The sequence below is a fragment of the Clarias gariepinus genome, chromosome 1, assembly GCF_024256425.1.
Source record: "Clarias gariepinus isolate MV-2021 ecotype Netherlands chromosome 1, CGAR_prim_01v2, whole genome shotgun sequence".
NCBI classification, from domain to species: Eukaryota; Metazoa; Chordata; class Actinopteri; order Siluriformes; family Clariidae; genus Clarias; species Clarias gariepinus.
This window is the reverse complement of record NC_071100.1, coordinates 902038-926239: the sequence shown is the minus strand read 5'-3', so window position 1 is coordinate 926239 and position 24202 is coordinate 902038. Positions and strand designations below refer to the sequence as shown.

Genomic DNA, 24202 nt, shown 5'->3' with positions numbered 1-24202 from the left:
GTTAGAAATACCAAGGGTTCACACAAAACAAGCGGAGTATGCTTTTAGCTATTATGCTGCACGCAGTTGGAAACAGCTTCTAGAAGAGATCAGATGTGCCAAAACATTAGTCACATTTAAATCTAGACTTAAAACTCATCTGTCTAGCTGTGCATTTATTGAATGAGCACTGTGCTACGTCCGAACTGACTGCACGGTTTTATTTCAATTTTAAATGAAATTTGAATTCGTTTTAAACATTTCAGTGCAAACTGTTTTTATTTTAAATTACAAATTTACATTTAGGCAGATGCTCTTATCCAGAGTGACTTAAATATTATTATTATGATTATTTTCTCATCTCATTATACATCTGAGCAGTTGAGAGTTAAGGGACCGAGAGTGGCAACTTGGTGGTTTTGGGGTTTGAACCTGGGATCTTCCAAACCAAGGTCCAATGCCTTAACCACTGAGCTACCCCTGGCAAATCATTCTGAAAGTTTTATCGCTATTATTTTCTTTTTTATTTCATGATTATTTTCTTCTCTTTTATAGAAATCACTTTGAATTACCATCATGTATGAAATGTGCTACACAAATAAACTTGCCTTGCCTTGCCATTACAATTTTAAACTATATTTTAAACAGAATATTTACAAAAATGGGGTTTTGTTGGATTATCCTCATCTTTGATCGTTTACAGACAGATTGTTTAAATAAACAGACATCTGGTCAAGCGTTGGATTTCTGCATAAGATCTGTGACCCTGACATTTGTATGTTCTTCCACCATCACTCCGGTCTAGGCTACATCTGGACTCATTAGATAACATGACTTTTTTCCATGGCTCCTAAGTCTAGTCTTTATGTTCCCTACCAAACTGACGCATGAGTCTCACTAACAAGTGGTTTTCTTATGGACCCACACCGCTGTTTAGTCCCGATCCTGTGAGTTCTCATCACATTGTGTGTCTGTGTGTGTAAATGCTCTGTTACTATTAAACATAGCTATGGTTTTACTATTGAGTTTTTACCTTGAAATTTCACCAAGCGTTTAACTGATCTCCATTGATGATTGATTTTCCGACAACTTTTCTCAGTAATTGTACATCTTCTAATAGACCTTCTAATAGATCAAATCTAATAGATTTGTTGCTTGCTGCATCCAAATATTTTGACCCCTCTTTCTAGCAAACATACTGGTGATCCTACGCCCTTCCTGTTTGCGCCATACACCCGAGCTAAATGCTGTACGCACCTGGAAAAATGAGGAGGCTTATCTTTAGATTTCAAGGCTCACACTCATCACCAGTTCCTTATTTTTAGACTCTTACCCGGGGTCATTATATCCCTGCTGTTCATTGCACCTCATCTATTAATGGGTTCAAGTGTCGTCACACTCATCTCAGTTGCCTGGTCCTTTGTTTTCCACTGAGACATGCATTGGAGCCCAAGGACTCCTTGGTTCAGAACATGATGGCTTTGGTTACTGCCAGATCGCTAACAAACAGGACTTTTATTTTTAAATATTCTTTTCACTTGAAAATGGGTAGAACTCTCTACTCATGACTGAAATCTGCTAGAGTGGCATTGAGTCAAGCTCTTTATCTTGGTCTCAATATCTCGTAACAATTTTCATTGTCGCTAGATATCAATTAAGTTCATTCTAGTACTGAACTCTAGTTCTTTCATATGGACTTGAACCATCCCATCCTATGTAGTTTAACAAAGATTTTCTTTTCTGATCTTTTAACTGTTTTATAAATAAGGAGCCAGCATGGGGTACTCACCTTAGGGCATGAGATCTGGCAGATTACCAACACCCTCTAAGATATCAAATAGACCCTGACATCATGCCTTCCAGTGCATTATTTTGGTCATGAACCATGCCTCCCCACACTGCCTACTATAATGGGAATCCTTACACCTTCTGTCCTTATCTTTCTCAATGTTCCATCATGCTTGAAATGAAGACCTCATAATTTCCCACAGAATGGTCCAATGTTGCCCACATCATTACCCTCCCTACAGGGAAGGCAAAGGAGTGGGAAAGAGCATTATGGGATGATCACATTCCCTGCTGCAATTATTGAAATATAATGAATTTTAAAAAATCAGTGACGAAATAAGGACATTTTGACCGTTAAGTCATGGGCTATCAGACAGACACCCTAAGGCCTAAGTTGCCCAAGTTACCCCACTCTAAGTTGACCAATCATTACCCTCCTTTCTGGAATGGCACAGGAGTTGGGAGAAGCATTTTGGGATGATTACATTCCCTGCTGCTTCACGTGTTAAAAAAAATCACTGATGAAATAAGATAATAATGTTAGGATAATAACATTTTTTGACCATTAATTCATGGGCTATCAGACAGACACCCTAATACTCAAGCTACACCAGCCATCCCACTCCATCTCTGATTGATCAATTCAATTTTATTTGTATAGTGCATTTAACAATTGTCATTGTCGCAAAGCAGTTTTACACAATCAAAATAATTATTTAAGTTTGTATGGAATGTGAATGTCTATAAATCAAAATGGTCAATTAGTCCCTGGTGAGCAAGCCGTGGGTGACAGTGGCAAGATAAAACTCCCTGAGCTAGTAATAGAAAGGAACCTTGAGAGAACTCAGACTCAACAGGGAACCGATCCTCATTTGGGTGAAACAGAAAACAGAAATTGATATGCATTTATACTGTGTGTTAGGTGGCAGTCAGTTCAGCTATAACAGTTGATGTTAATTGATGTTAATATGGAGTCCAGGTCGTTATTGGAGACTCAGGTAGACTTGTAGGAAAATTCCAGTCCTGAACTATCGAACTGTCAAGTCCTCAGAGAAACAGCTGTCAACACCAGTAGAGGCCAGAACCGTCTTCTACGTAGAGTGAACTGTCCCCAGACCCCAGACGCATCCCAAAGAGACACACGGGGCATCCATGTGACGAGATCTCCAGCAAGAAGCGGGGCACCAGGATGGGTCAGACAGGTCTGGAGGGCAGAGGGAGTCTGGATCACTGACCGGTCAGGAACGAAATGTGTAGCTCGACAGAGAGAGGGAAAGAGAGAGAGTGGGAGAGAGGGAAGAGAGAGAGGGAAAGAGAGGGGAGAAAGAGAGGGGAAGAGAGAACAGGAGAGGGGAGAGCAGAATAGGAGAGATAACAGTTAGGTATGGTCACAGTCACATAATGTATAATGAGAATGTATATTTACTGTAGAGTGCAAGCAGACACTCCGGCAGGACTAACTAGGCCGTATTCTCAGAGCCTGTGCAGACCAGCTAGCACCTGTGTTCACAGAGATATTCAATATCTCCTTATCTCAGTCGGTGATCCCCACATGCTTCAAAGAGTCCATCATTGTTCCTGCCCCGAAGAAACTTCATCCTGCTTCCCTCAACGCACTGTAGCCCTCACCTCAGTAGTGATGAAGTGCTTTGAATGGTTGGTCAGAGACTTCATCATTTCTTCACTACCGGACACACTCGACCCACTACAGTTTGCATACAGACGATGCAATCTCTTATTTCCTCCACACATCGCTCACTCACCTGGACACTAGGAAAGGAAATTATGTTAAAATGCTCTTCATCGACTACAGCTCTGCATTTAATACCATAATTCCTTCACCACCAAGCTAGAGAACCTGGGACCCAGCTCATCAATGTGTTAGTGAATCTCCAATCTCCATGACTGGCAGACCACAGGCAGAAAGAATCAACGTCAGCAAGACAAAGGAGCTGAAAGTGGACTTTAGTACAAAGCAGGAGAGGAACTACCAGACCCCCGTCGTTAACATGAGCCCAGTGGAGAGAGTGGACAGCTTCCGATACCTCGGGTGTTTACATCACGCAGGACCTGTCATGGTCCTGTCACAGTGGTGAAAAAGGCCTGACAGTGTGTTTACCACCTCAGACGCTTAAGATAATTCAGACAGCCCTCTAAGGTGCTTAGGAATTTCTACTCCTGTACCATAGAGAGCATTCTGATGGGAAACATCACAACCTGGTTTGGAAACAGCGCAATGCAGGATAGACAAGCTCTACAGAGGGTGGTGCGATCAGCTGAGCGCATCTTCCGCACCAAGCTCCCGGACCTGCACTCAATCTACAGCAAGCGGTGCTGGACCAAGGCCAGGAAGATCGTGAAGGACCTCAGCCATCCCAACAATGAACTGTTCTCTCTGTTGCGGTCTGGGAAGCGATTCCGCTTCCTGAAGGCCAATACAGAGAGACTGAGGAGGAGTTTCTTCCCGCAGGCGATAAGGTCTCTCAATCATACCACCATACAGGACGAATAACATCTTTTTAAACATTGACTGGACAATCATGGACAATTATGGACACATTCATACACACTTGCACTACATATTTATATTTTCATTTCTGGACCATTGCACATGTAAGGGCCATATTTCATTCTTGTGATTTGTTGTTGTGTTTATTTCATTTCAATTAATTAGTTAAGCATTAAGCATTAAGTCTGTTAGTAAAGCATTATACATTAAGTCTATTAAGTTTATTAGTTTAAGCATTTAGTATTATACTCGTAAGTTGTATTGTGACATCATTTCATAAGTTGTTCTGTGACATCATCCCACAGTTGTGTAGCTGCATGTCTATCATGCACGTTAGTTGTTCAGTTGTTGTTAAGACACGGAAGGATACAGAAAGGTGTGGAGAACACAAGCTTTTGACCGTGATACTGTAAGCTAAAAGATACAGTAAAATAAGTTGTTGTAACTGTAATCTACCGAAACTACAGAACACAACAAACGACTTGTTGTGACTAATTGTTGTGGATTTATGCAAGAAACTGTAACAACCGTTGTACTTTGATGTTAAAAATAAAACAAGAGACAAAGAAATCAACAGACGTCTGGCGTCGTGAGTGACACTTTGTAACAAGAAAGACACGCGTCAGAACTTGTAAATAACATGCACGTACAGCACAAAACACTCTAATAAGACTTTCGACTCGCCGGCGCAAAAATCCACAAACTGGATTTATTCAGGATGAATCCAGGAGCACACATAGACATACCTCTACATTCACAAACCAAATTAAACTAGGGCACATAATATAACCAGTGAAAAATATAGTAGTATACTGTAGGCATTGTCTGATTTAGTGATGATTGAGAGCCATGGGTTTATTTTACATTACTCACTCACTCGCTTCTATAACGCTTTATCCTGTTTTCAGGGTCGCGGGGACCTGGAGTCTATCCCAGGAGGCTTAGGGCACGAGGCGGGGTACACCCTGAACAGGGTGTCAATCCATCGCAGGGCACACACACACACTCATTCACACACTACGGGCAATTTGGGAACACCAATCAACCTAACCTACATGTCTTTGGACTGTGGGAGGAAACCGGAGTACCTGGAGGAAACCCACCAAGCACAGGGAGAACATGCAAACTCCATGCACACAAAGACAGGAATCGAACCCAGACCCTGGAGGTGCAAGGTGGCAGTGCTAACCACTACATCATGTTACAAATTATTACACAAATGATATCTTTCCTTGATTTTCATAAATAGTCAATGCAAATGACAGTCAGTATAATTTTCAATTCATCAACCATTAGGGTATAATTTAAATTTTATTGAACAAACCTCCTAATGATAATATTTATAAAAAAAAATAAAACCTGAAAGCGCAATGTTCCAAATTATTATGCACAACAGAGTTAAAACATTTCATAGCTTGTAAAGAACTGAAAATGGTCTTTTGTTGAATTTTCAGCTTTAGGAGGTCATATTTGAAGAAATAAAAAGCTATTTCAATCAAAAACATCCTAACAGGGCATGTTACATCTTAACATAGCACCCCTTCTTTGATATCACCTTCACAATTCTTGCATCCATTGAACTTGTGAGTTTTTGGACAGTTTCTGCTTAAATTTCTTTGCAGGATGCCAGAATAGCCTCCCAGAGCTGCTGTTTTGATGTGAACCACCTTCCACCCCCATAGATCTTTTGCTTGAGGAGGCTTCAAAGGTTTGAGGTTGAAGACTTTATGGGCTTCTTTAATGAAAAAATCAATAGTATCAGGAAAAAAATAACGGAGGTTCAACCTCTAATAGTATCTCACGATCCAGTTCAGCCTATAGCTTCTCATTTAGATTTTCAGTGATTTACAGGTGTAGGACAGAAAGAGCTATATAAACTTATCACCTCAGCTAAATCAACAACGTGCCTGTTAGACCCAATCCCAACCAGATTTTTAAAAGAAGTGATGCTTACAGTTGGAGAGCCACTCCTAAACATTATTAATTCTTCATTATATCTAGGTCATGTCCCTAAACCTTTCAAGTTGGCAGTTATTAAGCCGCTTATTAAAAAAAATCTAATTTGGACGCGAATGATATAACAAATTACAGACCGATTTCAAACCTTCTGTTCATAAAAAAAATATTAGAAAAAGTAATATCAGCTCAAATATGCACATTCTTGCAGGAAAACAACATCCTTCAAGAATTTCAGTCAGGTTTCAGGCCCCATCATAGTACAGAAACTGCACTAGTTAAGATTGCAAACGACTTGTTTTTAGCTTCAGACCAAGGCTGCATCTCAATACTAGTCTTATTTGATCTTAGTGCTGCATTCGACACTTTAGATCATAATATTCTCATAGATCGCCTTTAAAAAATCATATAGGTATTCAGGGGCAGGCATTAAAATGGTTTAGATCATACCTGTCTGATCGATACCATTTTGTAGATCTGAATGGAGAACCGTCTGGTGAAATGCCAGTGAAATATGGGGTCCCACAAGGGTCAGTTTTAGGACCTCTGCTGTTCTCAATATACATGCTTCCCTTGGGTAACATCATTTGAAGACATGGGATTAGTTTCCATTGTTATGCTGATGATACCCAATTATATATCTCAACAGACGAAATACTCAAGTTGTCTAGATTAACCGAGTGTGTCCAGGACATAAAATATTGGATGACCAATAACTTGCTTTTACTAAATTCAAATAAGAGGAAGATATTAATTATCGACCCAAAAACCAGCACACAACAGCTTTCACAATTCAGCATACGTTTAGAAGGATGTACTGTTACTAAAAGCTTAACAGTAAAAGACCTGGGCGTAATATTAGACAGTAACTTGTCCTTTCAAAATCATATTTCCAATATTACAAAAGCCTTTTTCCATCTTAGAAATATTGCCAAAATTAGGAGCATCTTATCCATATCTAATGCAGAAAAGCTAGTTCATGCATTCATGACCTCCAGACTGGACTATTGTAATGCATTACTAGGTGGTTGTCCTGCATCCTCAATAAACAAGCTTCAATTAGTCCAAAATGCAGCCGCCAGGGTTCTCACCAGATCCAGAAAATATGATCATATAACCCCAATATTATCATCCCTGCACTGGCTACCTGTTCAGTTTAGAATTCATTACAAAATAGTATTACTTACATACAAGGCCTTAAATGGTTTAGCTCCCACATACCTAACCAGTCTTCTGATACGCTACGATCCACCACTCTCCTTGAGATCACAAAACTTCGGACTTCTGGTAGTTCCCAGAATTTTAAAATTTACAAAAGGGGGCAGGGCATTTTCATATTTAGCTCCGAAGCTTTGTAATAGTCTTCTAGACAGTGTTTGGGGAGCAGACACAGTTTCCCCATTCAAAAGTAGTCTCAAGACGCATCTCTTTAATCTGGCATACACGTAACTCATCCCATAACCTCATACTCCAGTACACCTATCCTGAATGGCAACTACGCTAATTCTCTCCATCTGTTCTGTATTTTTCTACCCATCCAGAGGCAATGGGAGATTGTGCCAGCTTCAGTAGACAGAGGCCAACCCTGCAAGTTTCTGAGGCATCCAGAGAAAGACCAGGTCCAGCTGGATTCTGCTTTATGATGGTTGGAGCTACGCATGCTGCTCCTATGCTTCCAGTGACCCAGTCCCCATCTGCCCTCTGGACCTACTGACTCGTCCCTGTGCCGAACTGGACTTCATGTTAATTTAAAAAATTTCTGTTATATTGAACTTTCATCTGCACAACACACATGATGTTATTTCTATCTGTTATCACGCAAATGAGGATGGGTTCCCTGATTGAGTCTGGTTCCTCTCAAGGTTTCTTCCTATTGCCATCTCAGGGAGCTTTTCCTTGCCACCGTCACCCTTGGCTTGCTCATCAGAGACATTTCATTCATTCATCTCATTATTATCTGGACACATTTTTCTCACACATACACACTTTCAAATATTTTCTTTCCTACCCATTTTTGTAAAGCTGCTTTGAGACAATGACCATTGTTAAAAGTGCTATATAAATAAAGTTCAATTGAATTGAATAATAATGACCCAGCCGCCTTAATTTACAATTATTATTATTATTACTAGCAGTGGTGGTAGTAGTAGTAATCCACAATATAAGCTCTCTCCCCCTTGACTGACTGTGAATATGCGCCTCTTTGTCCACAGGTGTGAAGTTGCATCGTGTTAATATGCATCGCTATACATTGTAACACACTATGTTCAAGCAAAAAAACACTCTTAATTACTTATGACCTCTCATAAGAATGAAATTACTACACCCTAAAAAATACTGGGTGTTTTTAACTTAGCTGCTGGGTAAATATTGGACCAACTACATGCTGGAATAATTTAACCCAGCAAAATGGGTAAAATATTCAATCCAAATGCTAGGTCATACACTCTAAAAAATAAAACTGTGCTGTACTCAATTTTTTTGGTGAAACATTTCTACACTTAAAAATATTGAGTAAATATAAAAATATATAAGTTGAGTACAAGTCAGTACAAAATTAAGTAAATGTAATGAAAATCAGAAGTTAATGCAAAGTGAAAATGAGTAAAATAATTGAGTCGATATAATTGAAATGGAAGGTAGAAGATACTTAAAATTTTACTATTATTTAACAAACAAATGTGCTACATTTACTTAATATTTTAACTGAATTAAAAAAAAAACAATACACATTACCATTTTAATTAAACATTTATTTGCCAAATTTGACAATAAATGAGGTCTAAACTCAACCTGGTTTCAGAAACAATACTTCTGCCACAAGTATTATACAGTTAACATGTGGAACGTAGACTTTTGTATTAGAATCTAATTAGTCACATTTTACATCTGAAAGATTGCACACCCTCACACTTCAGTTTCCTGCAAACTGTGGGATCCATACAAATGTGTGTGCAGACCTTCTCAGGTCTTAAAGAAGCAATGACAGTCTAAATGAAGACAGGACACTAAATATCCATGACCAACAGTACCATGCTTCACTCCATAATGATCGAAATTCCTTTTGATGTTGCGACAAATGCACACAGTTTACACCGCCATCCCATAATGCTGGCACCTAAAAAAGGAACAATAGTATACAAGTAAGTACAAGTGTGACTGTTACTGTAAAGTCTACCAGACTGGTAAAATAGTACTTCTGTTTAAATACATACTTTTTGGACTAATATACATCATCACACTGATCTACCAGTGGTGTTTAAGTCAAAGCGGGACTTGTGATGAAAATTCTCTAAAACGCAGACGTAAAACTGATTTGATTTTACGTAGCCCTTTGCTGGTAAAATTCCGGTGAACATTCCAGTGGAATGCTTTTACACAAAACGGAGTGCTTTGATCACCAAAGGCATTTTGCTCTTACAGAACAATGCACAACCTCATACATAGAAAAAAAAATATATAGAGAGAAATAAAGGGGGTGTTCTGTTATTCTGCACAATCAATGGTCCCGCTTTGACTTGAACGTCCCTTGTACATGTTTTTGTCCCTTGTATAAAAATGATACCCAACTTTATTTATGCATGACTATCAACAATATCAATTTTTACTTTGTTTAATAGAAAATCTAGTATACTTGAGTGGAAAACTTGTATAGTCTAGACTTATTATAGGTAAAGTGAAATATTTCAGGCCTTGTTTTACCTTCTGTTTTATCTCCATTCAACTTCTCTTCATTAGTGGTGTTGGTGCTGTGAAAGAGATATAGAAAATACACACAAAATCAATCAGTTTTAGGTTTTTCTTTACTTACATATCACAACATACATTACTTTCTCCCAATTCTAATTCTGAGAGAAATGTTGTATTTTCACTAAATCTTTATATTTCATAGCTTTAGTTACTAGTACAGTACTTAGCACATTTATTTTATAACATCTGCCGCTGCGTGCTCAGTGTTTAATCATGATAAAAATACTCATATACAGTAACGGATAAAACACTGCCAGAGTCCGGACACTGCACCTCATTTCTGCTGTTTAAACCGGATTTGTTCTGAGTTTCTTCCTTAAAGTGTCGGAGTGACCGAGCAGACTCGCGGTTCAGTGTGTGAGGTGGACCGGTACACATGCGGTAATTATTTGAACATGTTAGTTTTATATCCTCGCCACAGTGGCGGTTGGCTGCGCAAAATCACCGCATTTGGCGGGAGAAATTCAAATATTGCGGCACAACCGCGGCCGGTTACACCGAGAAACGCGGAGGAAACCCGGACATGCACGCGCTGCTGCTCGGTGTTAAATCTCTCCTTTTACACCAGAGTTTAAGTGTCTGTATTAACGCCGCTTTAGCTGAGCAGTTTGGTGGTTGGAACAAACAAGCTAAATCACACTGAACCCCAGGACTGGCCGGTTACTAGCTATCGTTAGCTCTGGAGCTCGGCTGTGACAGGATTCAGAACAGTAACTCACACACTATAAAGTTGTGTGTGCAGGCAGACAGAGTCATTATTACAGTAACTTGTGTTAGCTGTTTACTCACCAGGATTTGTAAGGAATGTTCCAGAATGTTCCAGGTGCTTCATGTCCATTCTCACATCCTCACAGCCTTCTTGTCTCTGATGTTACACCAGACTTCCCATGAGCACTTGCAGAGGGCAATTTACTCAATTATTTAAGTTTTTGTTGTTAAACATAAAGAACATTGAGTTGGAATAATTTATAATTCTAGTTCTTGAGACTAATCAGTACAATTACTCCATTAACAGATATTTTGATTGAAATGTATAAAAAATATTAAGTGCATGTTAAAAATATAATTCAGTTAGTCAAAAACTGATTTTTACTAGTGAAGTAAACTTAAATTATATTGTAAATTTAATACAAAATTAATAGTTGTTTTTAGGCATTTATTTTGATTTGTCTAACTCAAACAATCATGTATGTGACTTTTAGAGATTTTATTAAGGTAACATAACCATTTTATAACTGTGAAATTTACAAGGCCAAAGAATCATTTTTTAGAGTGTATTTAACTATAATGCAGGGTAATTCTACTACCTAAGTTGGTCAAACGTTTTACCCAGAACTATTCTACTTATCCATTCTATTAACTGAAATGTTGGGTTAATTCTACCTCACAAATTTATATGTCTAGGGGTAAAACATTTTAAACAGTTAAATTACTTTGATATACTGGTCTATTACAAAAAAAAGAACTCTAAGTTCAGCAAACTATATATATATATATATATATATATATATATATATATATATATATATATATATATATATATGCAATAAACAACACCCAATTAAATGTACAAATCATAGAAAAAAAAATTACATTTATTTTTCAAAAGCACAAGATCTGATAATACAGAACAAGTTCAACAGCAACATCATTACGATACTATTACTCAGAAGCACTAATGCCTGGGAGCAATGCTGGTCATTATCTCTCAACCTCAGAGTGTAGGCGTACGGCCTTGACACTTCAGCCTGCTGGAAATATTCCACGGTTCCATCAGCGGCCAAAAAAAAGACACATAGTTGACACAGCCACTGAATACACCGGTGATCATCGGAAGAAGGGGCGGTCTTGTCTGTGATGTTAGCTGTCACTAGCTAACCCAATTTCAAACCAGCAAAGCTGGGTTAAACAAAAAGAACCCAATTCACAGTAAATAACCAGAAGAAAAAAAAAAAAATCACCCAACAGAGGCAACCCAGCATTTGGGTAGTAAAAATAACCCAGCATTTTTTAGTGTGTATAACTCATACTTAGCTGAGTTATTTATTTATGCAAGATATACTGGTGAATATCTTGAATTAAAATACAGTTCGGCTGACATTCAAATGTTTTTATATTATTATTTTGAAAGTATATAAGAGTGGCAGTGGCCCGATGTCGTATGCATGAAAAGTTTGTACTGTGTACTATATAGATCAAGATTACAAACTAAATTAAATCATGTAATAATAATGCAAAAGCTGCAGTTAACTGCATCAGTCACCTGGGGAGATTATACAGCACTGCAACCTTTTTATTAAAACAACGCAAATGGGCGTTTATGGGGCGGGGCTTCGTTCACTGCATTATCGCGGAAGATCACGTTCACTGCATTATCGCGGAAGATCACGTTCACTGCATCATCGCGGGGGATCACGTTCCCTGCACGGACAATTCAAGAAATTGTCACGAATAGGTCCTTCACAGATCAGCCGGCTGTTTAAAAGTGCTTCATCTGTACCTTCAGAATACTTTTTTCTTCTCCTTAAGTATGCGTACGTAGATGCTTATTAAAAGAGCTAATTCGAGAAAAATTCTTTCCACACACGGAGCAGTAATACGGCTTCTGTCTAGTGTGAATGCGCTGGTGTTGTTGGAAATTCCTCAAATTACTAAAACTCTTCGCACACTCTGAGCAGTAATATGGCTTTTCCCCAGTGTGAATACGCTGATGTTTCAGGAGAGTGCCGCTTTGAGTAAAACTTTTTCCACACTGTGAACAGTGAAATGGTTTGTCTCCAGTGTGAATGCGCTGATGTTGCTGTAAATTCCTCAAATTACTAAAACTCTTTCCACACTCTGAGCAGTAATATGGCTTCTCCCCAGTGTGAATGCGCTGATGTTGCAGAAGAGAGACCTTTCGAGAAAAACTCTTTCCACACTGTGAACAGTGAAAGGGTTTGTCTCCAGTGTGAATGCGCTGATGTTGCTGTAAATTCCTCAAATTACTAAAACTCTTCCCACACTCTGAGCAGTAATACGGCTTCTCCCCAGTGTGAATACGCTGATGTTGCAGAAGAGTGCTGCTTTGAGTAAAACTCTTTCCACACTGTGAACAGTGAAACGGTTTGTCTCCAGTGTGAATGCGCTGATGTTGCTTGAGAGTCTGCTTTTGAGTAAAACTCTTTCCACACTGTGAACAGTGAAACGGTTTGTCTCCAGTGTGAATGCGCTGATGTTGCTTGAGAGAATCCTTTCGATTATAACCCTTCCCACACTGTGAACAGTGAAACGGTTTGTCTCCTGTGTGAATGTGCTGATGTTTCTTGAGAGGATACTTTTGAATAAAACCCTTTCCACACTGTGAGAACTGATACGGCTTCTCTCCTGTGTGAATGCGCTGATGTTGTTGGAGATCACATTTATAATTGAAACACTTTCCACACTGTGAGCACTGATATGGCTTCTCTCCTGTATGAGTGCGCTGATGTTGTTGGAGAAGACATTTATAAATGTAACTCTTACCACACTGTGAGCACTGATGCGGCTTCTTCTCTCCTGTGTGGATGCGCTGATGTTGTTGCAGACGACATTTAAAATTGAAACTCTTTTCACACTGTGAGCACTGATACGGCTTCTCCTCTCCTGTGTGAACGCGCTGATGTTGTTGGAGAAAACATTTATAATTGAAACTCTTTTCACACTGTGAGCACTGATGTGGCTTCTTCTCTCCTGTATGAGTGCGCTGATGTTGTTGTAGAAGATATTTATAATTAAAACTCTTTCCACACTGTGAGCACTGATGTGGTTTGTCTTGTCTGTGGATGCGCTGGTGTGCTGTGAGATACTTTCCTTGACTAAAACTCTTTCCACACACTAAGCAGTGGTGAAGGTCTGTCTGAGTTTCTTCTTGACTGGTCATAGTACAAATTATTTGTCTTTTGTTCTTCTTTATCTTTGGCTAAGGAAAGTAAATTTAATTCAGCATCGTGAAAAATACAAAACATTGTAAAATAGCAATATATAATGACTTATTTAATTGTATTTAATAATTATAACTAAATGTATTAAATGTTTTATTATTATTATTATTATTATTATTATTATTATTATTATTATTTTCTGGTACTACAGACACTATTACCGAAACAGAGCTCTATGTAGGATCCAGTCAGTAAGTGTTTAGACTTTAACTTACCTCAGGATCAGTGAGTTAATCCTCTCCAAATGCTGTTTTTAATTGATCTGATTTAAGATTCTCTGTAAAACTGCAGGTAGAAACAGCTAAATGTAGAGATTGTTTTAGCTTAGCTGGATAACTAGGCCGTCCAAGTGGCACAACGTCTTCAGCTCTTCTTCTCCTTTGTCTTTTAGTTGGGTGTTTCACTGCCCCCTACTGGACTGGATGGTGAACAGAACCATTAAGACTCTATTCACAGTGTGTTTTATTCTGTTCAGTAAACCTAAAATGTAGTTTAAAATGACAGAAATCAGTGATTCCTTGGTAATAGGTTCTCTTTTTCTCTAAATCTCATCTCCATCTGCTCTGATCTAGCACCTAGACAAAGACTACACACCATTAGATTCAAAGATTTAAGATTTAAAGAACTTTATTAATCCCAGAGGAAAATTTTGTCTTGTTCATACAGTTGCATTGATTTAATTTACCGGGAAGAAAGTAAAAAAAAAAAATAGATTAGACATGGAAAAAAATTAAAAGAAAAATTCAGCGAGAATGAAAGGAAAGGTGTACAGGACAGTGGAGAGACCAGCGACGCTCTATGGCTTAGAGACAGCGGCACTGAAGAAAAGACAGGAGGACGAGTTGGAGGTAGCAGAGCTGAAAATGTTGAAGTTCACCTTGGGAGTGACAAGGATGAATAGGATTAAGAATGAGTTCATCAGCGGGACAACCCATGTTAGATGTTTCGGAGATAAAGTCAGAGAGGCCAGATTGAGTTGGTTTGGACATGTTCAGAGGAGAGATTGTGAATATATCGGTAGAAGGATGCTGAGGTTGGAACTGCATGCAAGAGATCTAGAGGAAGACCAAAGAGGAGATTTATGGATGCAATGAGAGGGGACATGAAGTTAGTTGGTGTGAGAGAAGAGGATGCAGAGGATAGGGTTAGATGGAGGCAGATGATTCGCTGTGGCGGCCCCTGAAAGACAAAGAAGAAGAAAAATTAAGAAAAAAATACAATAAAAAATAAAATGTAATTAAATATGGCACACAAGGTTACATATTGCACTGAAAATAATCAATATACCAATATTGCACTTGAACTGTAGTGTAAGTGAAAAGAAAGAATATTGCACAAATGTACTGGTAATCAAATATTGCATTTGGAACTTAAACCTTAAGTTGTGGGAACAGTAGTGTCATAAAGTATTACTGAACAGTAACTACTGACAGTCCATATCCCGTAGTGTAAACGTTACAGAAACGAGGTGTATAATTTATTGCCAATTGGGAGAAAAGGTCTCCTATGGTGTTCTGTAGAACACCTGGTCATAATCAGTCTCTGGCTAAAATTGCTCCTCTGGTCCTCTGGATGCACGAGGTGTAAGACGGACCTGTCAATATCCTAAGGTCCAGTTTACTAGTGAATTTAGCTGCACCAACACAATCAACACAATCTTCCATTCCATTCCATTCCATTCCACCATTTCCAAGTGAAGTTTGTCTACTTCAGGGAAATATTCTGCAGGAATTACATTACCTTCTATAGATGCAGCAGTTATAGGTATCACAGACGAGCTTTGTTTTGAGTCAGGAAAGAAGTTGCGAATGTTATATTTTTTAATAAGGTTTACGTGACAAACTTGAGTTTTACGTTTGCGATCGGGTGTTCAAAGCAAATACTTAGTGGGGCTGAGTTTTACAGGGTATGGACCACTGAATTTTGGCTTGAGGGAGGAGCCAGGGAGGGGTAATAAAGCTAACACTTGCTCTCCTTCACTGAATGAACGGGAGACTGCTTTACGGTCCCACAACATTTTTATTTGGTCTTGACAAGATTTCAAAGCTTCGCATGCAGTAGCTTGCTGATTACAAGCGCTCCCTGAGAGTATGGACATAGGCTACAATGGATTTCTGTTCGGTAATTGGTGATGGTAATTGGACTCTTCCTGAAAAACCTTTAAGGGACCACAAATAGTATGTCCAAACACAGGCTAAATCCTAAGGATTCTTGTACTGCATCACGAACCACAAACAACAAGAGAGGAACCCCTTTATCCCAGTCTTTTTTATTTTCCACACAATAGGCATGCAACATTGTTTTAAATGTCTGGTGGAATCATTCCAAGGCACTTTGTGACTATGGATGATAAGCACTAGATACCTGATGATCTATTTGGAGTTCTGTGACTACCTGAGAAAACAACCGTGACATGAAGTTAGAGCAGTGGTTCTCAAAGTGTGGGGCGCGCCCCACTAGTGGTAAATACAGACTTGACAGGTGGGGCGCAATGAACGGGAGGGAATTAGTGGAAAATTATTTCCAATTCTAATTCATGCTTTTTTCTTTATTGACAGTAAAGATTGGACACTCGAAATTAAACAATCACACGCAAAGAAACAGCTCCTTACTTTTGAAAACAATCGCGACAGAGAAAAGTTTATGTGTTTGTTTGGCAACCTGAGAGAAGGGGGGCTGAAGGGGTGCTCGCTCGCGTTTACAGCCCCCTTCTCTCAGGTTGCCAAACAAACACACAAACTCTCAGCCTTACACAGCCACAAACACACACACGCACACTCAAAAACGAAGGCGTATATCATTAGCTTCAGCATATACAACTATCTTAGAGAACCTATGCTGTCCTAGAGCCCTAATATAACCTGCTATGTCCGGCTCTCTGGCTCCCGGGATACACCTAACCACTACTGCTGGCGCCCCTAAAGGCCTGGCTAATTTCACATGTCTCAGTATAGAGTCTCCTATAACCAGAGCTCTTTCAGGTTTCTCAGCGGGTGCATCACTGAGAAGAGCAAACTTGTTGGACACGTGAAGCGCAGAAGAGGTGTGCTCCGGTGGGCTAGCCTTAGCGTTAGCTTTGGCTAAACGAGTATGCCACCGAGTCGTCACCCACTTGCCCCGCTGTGTGCCTGCGGCACCCAGACTGTCCGCTACTGGAATAACACTGCTCTCACACTCTCTAACCCTCCCACTGCAGAAATCTCCATAACAACATCATGCAATAGTGAGGACTTCATGAACTTTTTTAATAATAAAATTGTAAATATTAGGCATAAAATTGAGGTTTTGAAACCGAACAATGTAATTGATGCAGATGTTAATCTAGCCATGTCAGATCAGAACCTAGAATACTTTACTCCCCTTGAAGAGAATGAACTAATTTAACTCATCTCTTCTGCAAATTCATCAACCTGTATATTAGATCCTGTACCGACACATTTTCTTAAACAGATAGTACCAGCAATAATAGAACCCCTGTTGAGAATAATTAATTCTTCACTCAGCATTGGATATGTTCCAAAATCTTTTAAATTAGCAGTTATCAAACCAATAATTAAGAAACCTGACCTTGACCCCTGTCAGCTGTCCAGTTACAGGCCAATATCAAACCTCCCCTTTATCTCTAAGATTCTGGAAAAGATAGTAGCGGAGCAGCTATCCTCATATCTACATAGAAATGGCATACATGAACTGTATCAGTCAGGATTTAGGCCTCATCACAGTACAGAGACAGCACTCGTTAAAGTAGTAAATGACATCCTATTGGCCTCTGATCAGGGTTGTGTAACTATGCTTGTATTACTCGACCTCAGTGCAGCTTTTGACACCGTTAATCACGCTATTCTTCTTCACAGATTAGAAAATGTAGTAGGAATTAAGGGTACAGCCCTCTCCTGGCTCAGATCCTATCTGACCCATCGTTATCAGTATGTAGACTTAAATGGTGATTATTCTGCATGTTCTCTAGTGGAGTTTGGCGTTCCGCAGGGTTCAGTTTTAGGTCCACTGCTTTTTTCCCTTTACATGCTTCCTCTGGGCAACATAATCCGTAAGCATGGTATTAGTTTTCATTGTTATGCTGACGATACACAGTTATATGTCTCAGCAAAACCTGATGAGAAAAAACAGCTTACTAAAGTTGAGCAATGTGTGCAGGACATAAGAAATTGGATGCTAATTAACTTCCTTCTGCTAAATCCGGATAAGACAGAAGTTCTAGTCATAGGACCGCATACAGCTAGGAGTAAAATTTTAGATCACACCGTAACTTTGGATGGCCTTTCTGTTCCATCAAATGCAACAGTGAAAGACCTTGGTGTGATTATTGATTCCAGCCTTTCATTTGAAGCTCATGTAGATAATATTACCAGGATAGCATTCTTTCACCTCAGAAGTATTGCCAGGATAAGAAATTTATTGTCGCTAAACGATGCAGAAAAACTAGTTCATGCTTTTATCACCTCTAGGTTGAACTATTGTAATGCCTTACTGTCTGGTTGTTCGGGTAGATGCATAAATAAGCTTCAGCTAGTCCAGAATGCAACAGCGAGAGTCCTCACTAGAACCAGAAGATATGAGCACATCACCCCTATCTTATCTTCACTGCATTGGCTCCCTGTGAAATTTCGCATTGATTTTAAAATACTACTCTTGACATATAAAGCATTAAATGGTCTCGCGTCGCAGTACCTGAGCGAACTGCTTGTGTCTTATGATCCGCCACGCCTACTTCGATCAAAGGATGCAGGCTGCTTGTCAGTACCGCGTATTATGAAAAATACAGCTGGGGGCAGAGCTTTTTCTTACAAAGCCCCAAAATTATGGAATAGTCTTCCAAATAGTATTCAGGACTCAGACAGTCTCAGTGTAAGTCCAGGCTAAAAACCTATTTATTTAGCCAAGCATTTTTATAAATAGATTTGCCATAGGTAAAGGAGCAGATCTGGGGGACTCATGGACGTAGAGTATTATGGTGAACTGGTATGTTTGGATGCTGTCTTCCTCAGTCTCATTGATCACTCAGGTTTGCTGACGATGAGGTGACTGTTTGCTTTACATGTCAGGAAGCCCTCATGTTTGTGTTTCCTTTTGGCTCTCCCTTTTAGTTATGCTGTCATAGTTAGTCCTGCCGGAGTCTCTGCTTGCACTCTACAGTTAATATACATTCAAATTATACATTGTGTGACTGTGACCATACCTAACTGCCATCTCTCCTCTTCTTCTCTTTCCCCTCCTCTTTCTCTTTCCTCTCTCCTCCTGTTTACCCCTTTCACTCTTTCTCTCTCTCTGTCGAGCTACACATGTCGTTCCTGAGCTGCCAGTGATCCAGACTCCCTCTGCCCTCCGGACCTGTCTGACCCATCCTGGTGCCCCGCTTCTGGCTGAAGATCTTGTCACATGGATGCCCCGTGTGTCTCTCTGGGATGCGTCTGGTGTCTGGGGATGATTCTCTCTACCTAGAAAATGGTTCTGGCCTTGACTGGTGTTGGCAACTGTTTCTCTGGGGACTTGACAGTTCGATAGTTCAGGACTGGAACTTCTTACAGGTCTACCTGGGTCTTCAATAACTACCTGGACTCCATATTAACATCAATTAACATCAGCTATTATAGCTGAACTGCCTCCCATCTTACACACTGTATAAATGCAGATCATTTACTGCTTTCTGTTTTACCCAAATGAGGATGGGTTCCCTGTTGAGTCTGGTTCCTCTCAAGGTTTCTTCCTATTACCATCTCAGGGAGTTTTTCCTTGCCACTGTCGCCCTCGGCTTGCTCACCAGGGACAAACTGACCTTTTCATTCATACAAATTCACATTTCATACAAACTTAAATAATTCTTTTGACTGTGTAAAGCTGCTTTGCGGCAATGAAAATTGCTAAAAGCGCTATACAAATAAAATTGAATTGAATTGAATTAAAGTCTGAATGCGCTCCTCTAACGCGAATATCTTCTCCATCAGAGTGCTCACTAACACACACTTATCACAAGTAAAATTACCACTAACGACGGAGGAAGAACGTCTAAACATCCTGCACTCCACACACTGGACAAGCTGAACATTATCCATTATATCGTACCTGAGTCGGAGTTTAGTTGTTTTGAGCTGAATTCCGTTTGTTGTTCTTAGAAGAAGAAACTCACGCGTTCTCGCGCAAAAAACGAGAAAAAAGGCGAAGCCAAATTGTATACAGATGTAAAAACTAGTTGCTATTAATATTATTATTGTATAAACGAAAAAGCAATATACAAACCGGATTCCAAAAAAGTTGGGACACTATACAAATCGTGAATAAAAACTGAATGCAATGATGTGGAGGTGCCAACTTCTAATATTTTATTCAGAATACTGTCACTGTCGCCGTCGTCCTAGGATTGCTCATCAGGGACATGCATATAATTTTGATTCATACACATTCACATTTCATACAAACTTAATTCTTTTGATTGTGTAAAGCTGCTTTGTGATGATGTAAATCGTTAAAAGCGCTATACAAATAAAATTGAATTGAATTGATTTTTTTTTTAGAAAGGTGTAAAGCAAAAGTGAGAAAATCATACAGTATACAAATAATATGTATGCAGTATAATCGTGGTCTCTCAACTCGTTTGTTTGCACTTCATCTGGCACTGAAACAAAATTGTCTTATATTTGTGAAAAAAAATGTATAGGATTTTTTTTCAAAGATTTATTTGTACAAAATAATATTAATGCAATATAGTCAGAGGCTCTTGATTCGTTATTCGTTCACAATATAAACCAAAATATATAGTCTTAGATCTGTGAAAATGGCACTGTCAATTCTTGGAACAACTGCCTCAGATGGGATTTGTGGTGGTATTGACCTCGATGGAGGAGTAGGGTTGCGTCAACCGGAACCTTTTGTTCATACACATTCACAATTTATACAAACTTAAATAATTATTGTTATTATTTTAATTATTGTCTTGATTGTGTAAAGCTGCTTTGTGACAATGACAATTGTTAAAAGCGCTATACAAATAAAATTGAATTGAATTGAATTGAAGTAGAAATTTCTGAGCACCTTAGAGGGCAGTCTGAATTATCTCAAGCATCTGAGGTGGTAGACATGCTGTCAGGCCTTTTTCACCACGTCGTTGATGTGACAGGACCATGAAAGGTACTGCGTGATGTGAACACCAAGGTATCGGAAGCTGTCCACTCTCTCCACTGGGCTCATGTTAATGAAGGGGGTCTGGTAGTTCCTCTTCTGCCTTGTACTGAAGTCCACTATCAGCTCCTTTGTCTTGCTGACGTTCATCCTTTCTGCCTATGGTCTGCCAGTCAGAAAATTGGAGATCCACTGACACATTGATGAGCTGAGTCCCAGGTTCTCTAGCTTGGTGGGGAGGGAGTTATGGTATTAAATGCAGAGCTGTAGTTGTTAAAGAGCATTTTAACATAATTTTCTTTCCTAGTGTCCAGGTGAGTGAGCGATGTGTGGAGGAGATAAGAAATTGCATCGTCTGTGGAACAGTTCGGGCGGTATGCAAACTGTAGTGGGTCGAGTGTGTCCGGTAGTGAAAAAATGATGAAGTCTCTGACCAACCGTTCAAAGCACTTCATCACTACTGAGGTGAGGGCTACAGGGCAATAATTGTTAAGGAAAGCAGGATGAGGTTTCTTCGGGACAGAAACAATGATGGACTCTTTGAAGCATGTGGGGATCACCGACTGAGATAAGGAGATGTTGAATATCTATGTGAACACAGGTGCTAGCTGGTCTGCGCAGACTCTGAGAATACGGCCTAGTTAGTCCTGCCGGAGTCTCCACTTGCACTCTACAGTAAATATACATTCTCAATATACATTATGTGACTGCGACCATACCTAACTGTTATCTCTCCTATTCTGCTCTCCCCTCTCCTGTTCTCTCTCTTCCCTCTCTACCACCGTCTCTCTTCCCTTTCTCCCCCTCTCTCTGTCGAGCTACACATTTCGTTCCTGAGCCAGTGATCCAGACTCCCTCTGCCCTCCAGTCTGACCTATCCTGGTGCCTAGCTTCTGGTTGGAGAGCTTGTCACATGGATGCCCCATGTATCTCTTTGGGATGCGTCTGGTGTCTGGGGACAGTTCACTCTACCTAGAAGACGGTTCTGGCCTCGACTGGTGTTGACAACTGTTTCTCTGAGGACTTGACTGTTTGATAGTTCAGGATTGGAATTTCCTACAAGTCTACCTGAGTCTCCAATACTGACCTGGACTCCTTAATAACATCAATTTCACATCAACTGGTATAGCTGAACAGGCTGCCACCTAACACACAGTATGAATGCAGATCAATTCCTGCTTTCTGTTTCACCCAAATGAGGATGGGTTCCCTGTTGAGTCTGATTCCTCTCAAGGTTTCTTCCTATTACCATTTCAGGGAGTTTTACCTTGCTACTGTCATCCACGGCTTGCTGACCAGGGACTATCTGACCATTTTGATTTATACACATTTACATTCCATACAAACTTGAATAATTTTTTTTGATTGTGTAAAACTGCTTTGCGACAATGACAATTGTTAAAAGTGCTACACAAATAAAATAATCAGAGATAGAGTGGGATCGCTTGTGTAGCTTGAGTATTAGGGGGTCTGTCTGATAGCCCATGAATTAACGGTCAAAAATGTTATTATCCTAACATTATTATCTTATTTCGTCAGTGATTTTTTTTTTAACACGAGAAGCAGCAGGGAATGTGATCATCCCAAAATGCTCCTCCCCACTCCTGTGCCATTCCAGAAAGGAGGGTAATGATTGGGCAACATTGGACAATTCTGTGAGGAATGATAAGATCTTCAGTTTAAGCATGAGGGAACATTGAGAAAGATAAGGACAGAAAGTGGAAGGATTCCCATCATAAGAGGCAGTGTGGGGAGGCATGGTTCATGACCAAAAGAATCCACTGGAAGGCGTGATGTCAGGGTCTCTTTTATATCTTAGAGGGTGATAAACAGCCGGGATATAATGACCCCTGGGTCAGAGTCTAGAAATAAGGAACTGGTGATGAGTGTGAGCCTTGAATCTTAATGATAAGCCTCCTCATTTTTTCAGGCGCATACAGCATTTAGCTTGGGTGTATGGCTCAAACAGAGCGGGCGTAGGTACACCAGTATGTTTGCTAGAAAGAGGGGTCAAGTTATTTGGATGCAGCAAGCAAACAAATCTATTAGATTTGATCTATTAGAAGATTTATAATTACTGAGAAAAGTGGTCAAAAAATCAATCATCAATGGAGATCAGTTAAACGCCTGGTGAAATTTCAAGGTAAAAACTCAACAGTAAAAACCATAGCTATGTTTAATAGTAACAGAGCATTTACACACACAAACACACACACAGACACAGAATGTGATGAGAACTCACAGGATTGGGACTAAACAGCTGTGTGTCCAAAATAAAACCACTTGTTAGTGAGACTCATCAGAAAAAAGGCTTCAGTTTGGTAGGGAACATAAAGACTAGACTTAGGATTTTTTTAGACAATTTTTTTCCTTGTTGTTAGATTCAAAATGTAGAAGAAGAGTTGTATCTGAGCTAAGTTTTAAGCTAAGAGAATAAGAGTTATTTCTTCTTGTGTCCGCTCCACCTTGATACACTTACTGGTCTGGGCCAGATCGAGCTGGAGAGACAAACACACACACACACACACACACACACACACACAGGCATGATGTTTGAAAATCTTCGTTTATTCTCAGCAAAGAGAGCACGTTTAAACGAGGCTACGTCCCGAACATCAAAAGAATCAGTCATTAACATTTCGGTCATAGAGGGACCCAGAGACAGACAGGTGAGAGGAAATAGATTTGCATTCTCCTGATCAAACAAAAGGGTTCTTGCAGACAGAGACATTTGGATGTATCCTCGTCTGGACATAGGATATAGAAGGTGTTACCAAAGAAGTTATGAGGAAGCACATTGAGGGGTCTGACAAGACAAAGCAATGTCTCTCTAGGATTAATAAAGTTCTTTGAATCTTGAAACTTTGAATCTAATGGTGTTTAGTCTTTGTCTAGGTGCTAGATCAGAGCAGATGGAGGTAAGATTTAGAGAAAAAGAGAAACTATTACTAAGGAATCAATAATCTCTGTCATTTTAAACTACATTTTAGGTTTACTACGGAGCCCTGCAAGTCACCTAGAGGAGAAAAAAAAACAGTCTGTGGCAACGGTTTTGCAATTCATATCCTCAGTTTATAATCCGTTCCCACAATTTTTTTAACTGTTCCCTCAGTTTATCAATTAG

The 24202-nt window shown here is 39.5% G+C and overlaps 2 protein-coding genes across 2 annotated transcripts in view; both read right to left on the bottom strand.

The window, feature by feature from the left end:
- The window catches only part of LOC128523741 (zinc finger protein 239-like), a 366823-nt gene extending 352590 nt beyond the window's left edge, over positions 1-14233 (bottom strand). Inside the window, exon 1 of the mRNA XM_053495860.1 lies at positions 14160-14233. The gene's annotated coding sequence lies outside the window, so the exon portion shown is untranslated. The remainder of the gene's footprint in view (positions 1-14159) is intronic.
- Positions 11760-14298, bottom strand: LOC128523686 (zinc finger protein 135-like). Its single transcript, XM_053495768.1, has 2 exons — positions 14160-14298; positions 11760-13922 (listed from the first exon to the last, which is right to left on the bottom strand). The coding sequence occupies exon 2, from the start codon at positions 13881-13883 to the stop codon at positions 12507-12509; it is 1377 nt and encodes a 458-aa protein (XP_053351743.1). The 5' UTR covers positions 13884-13922; positions 14160-14298; the 3' UTR covers positions 11760-12506.
- Between the last annotated feature and the right edge of the window lie 9904 nt (positions 14299-24202).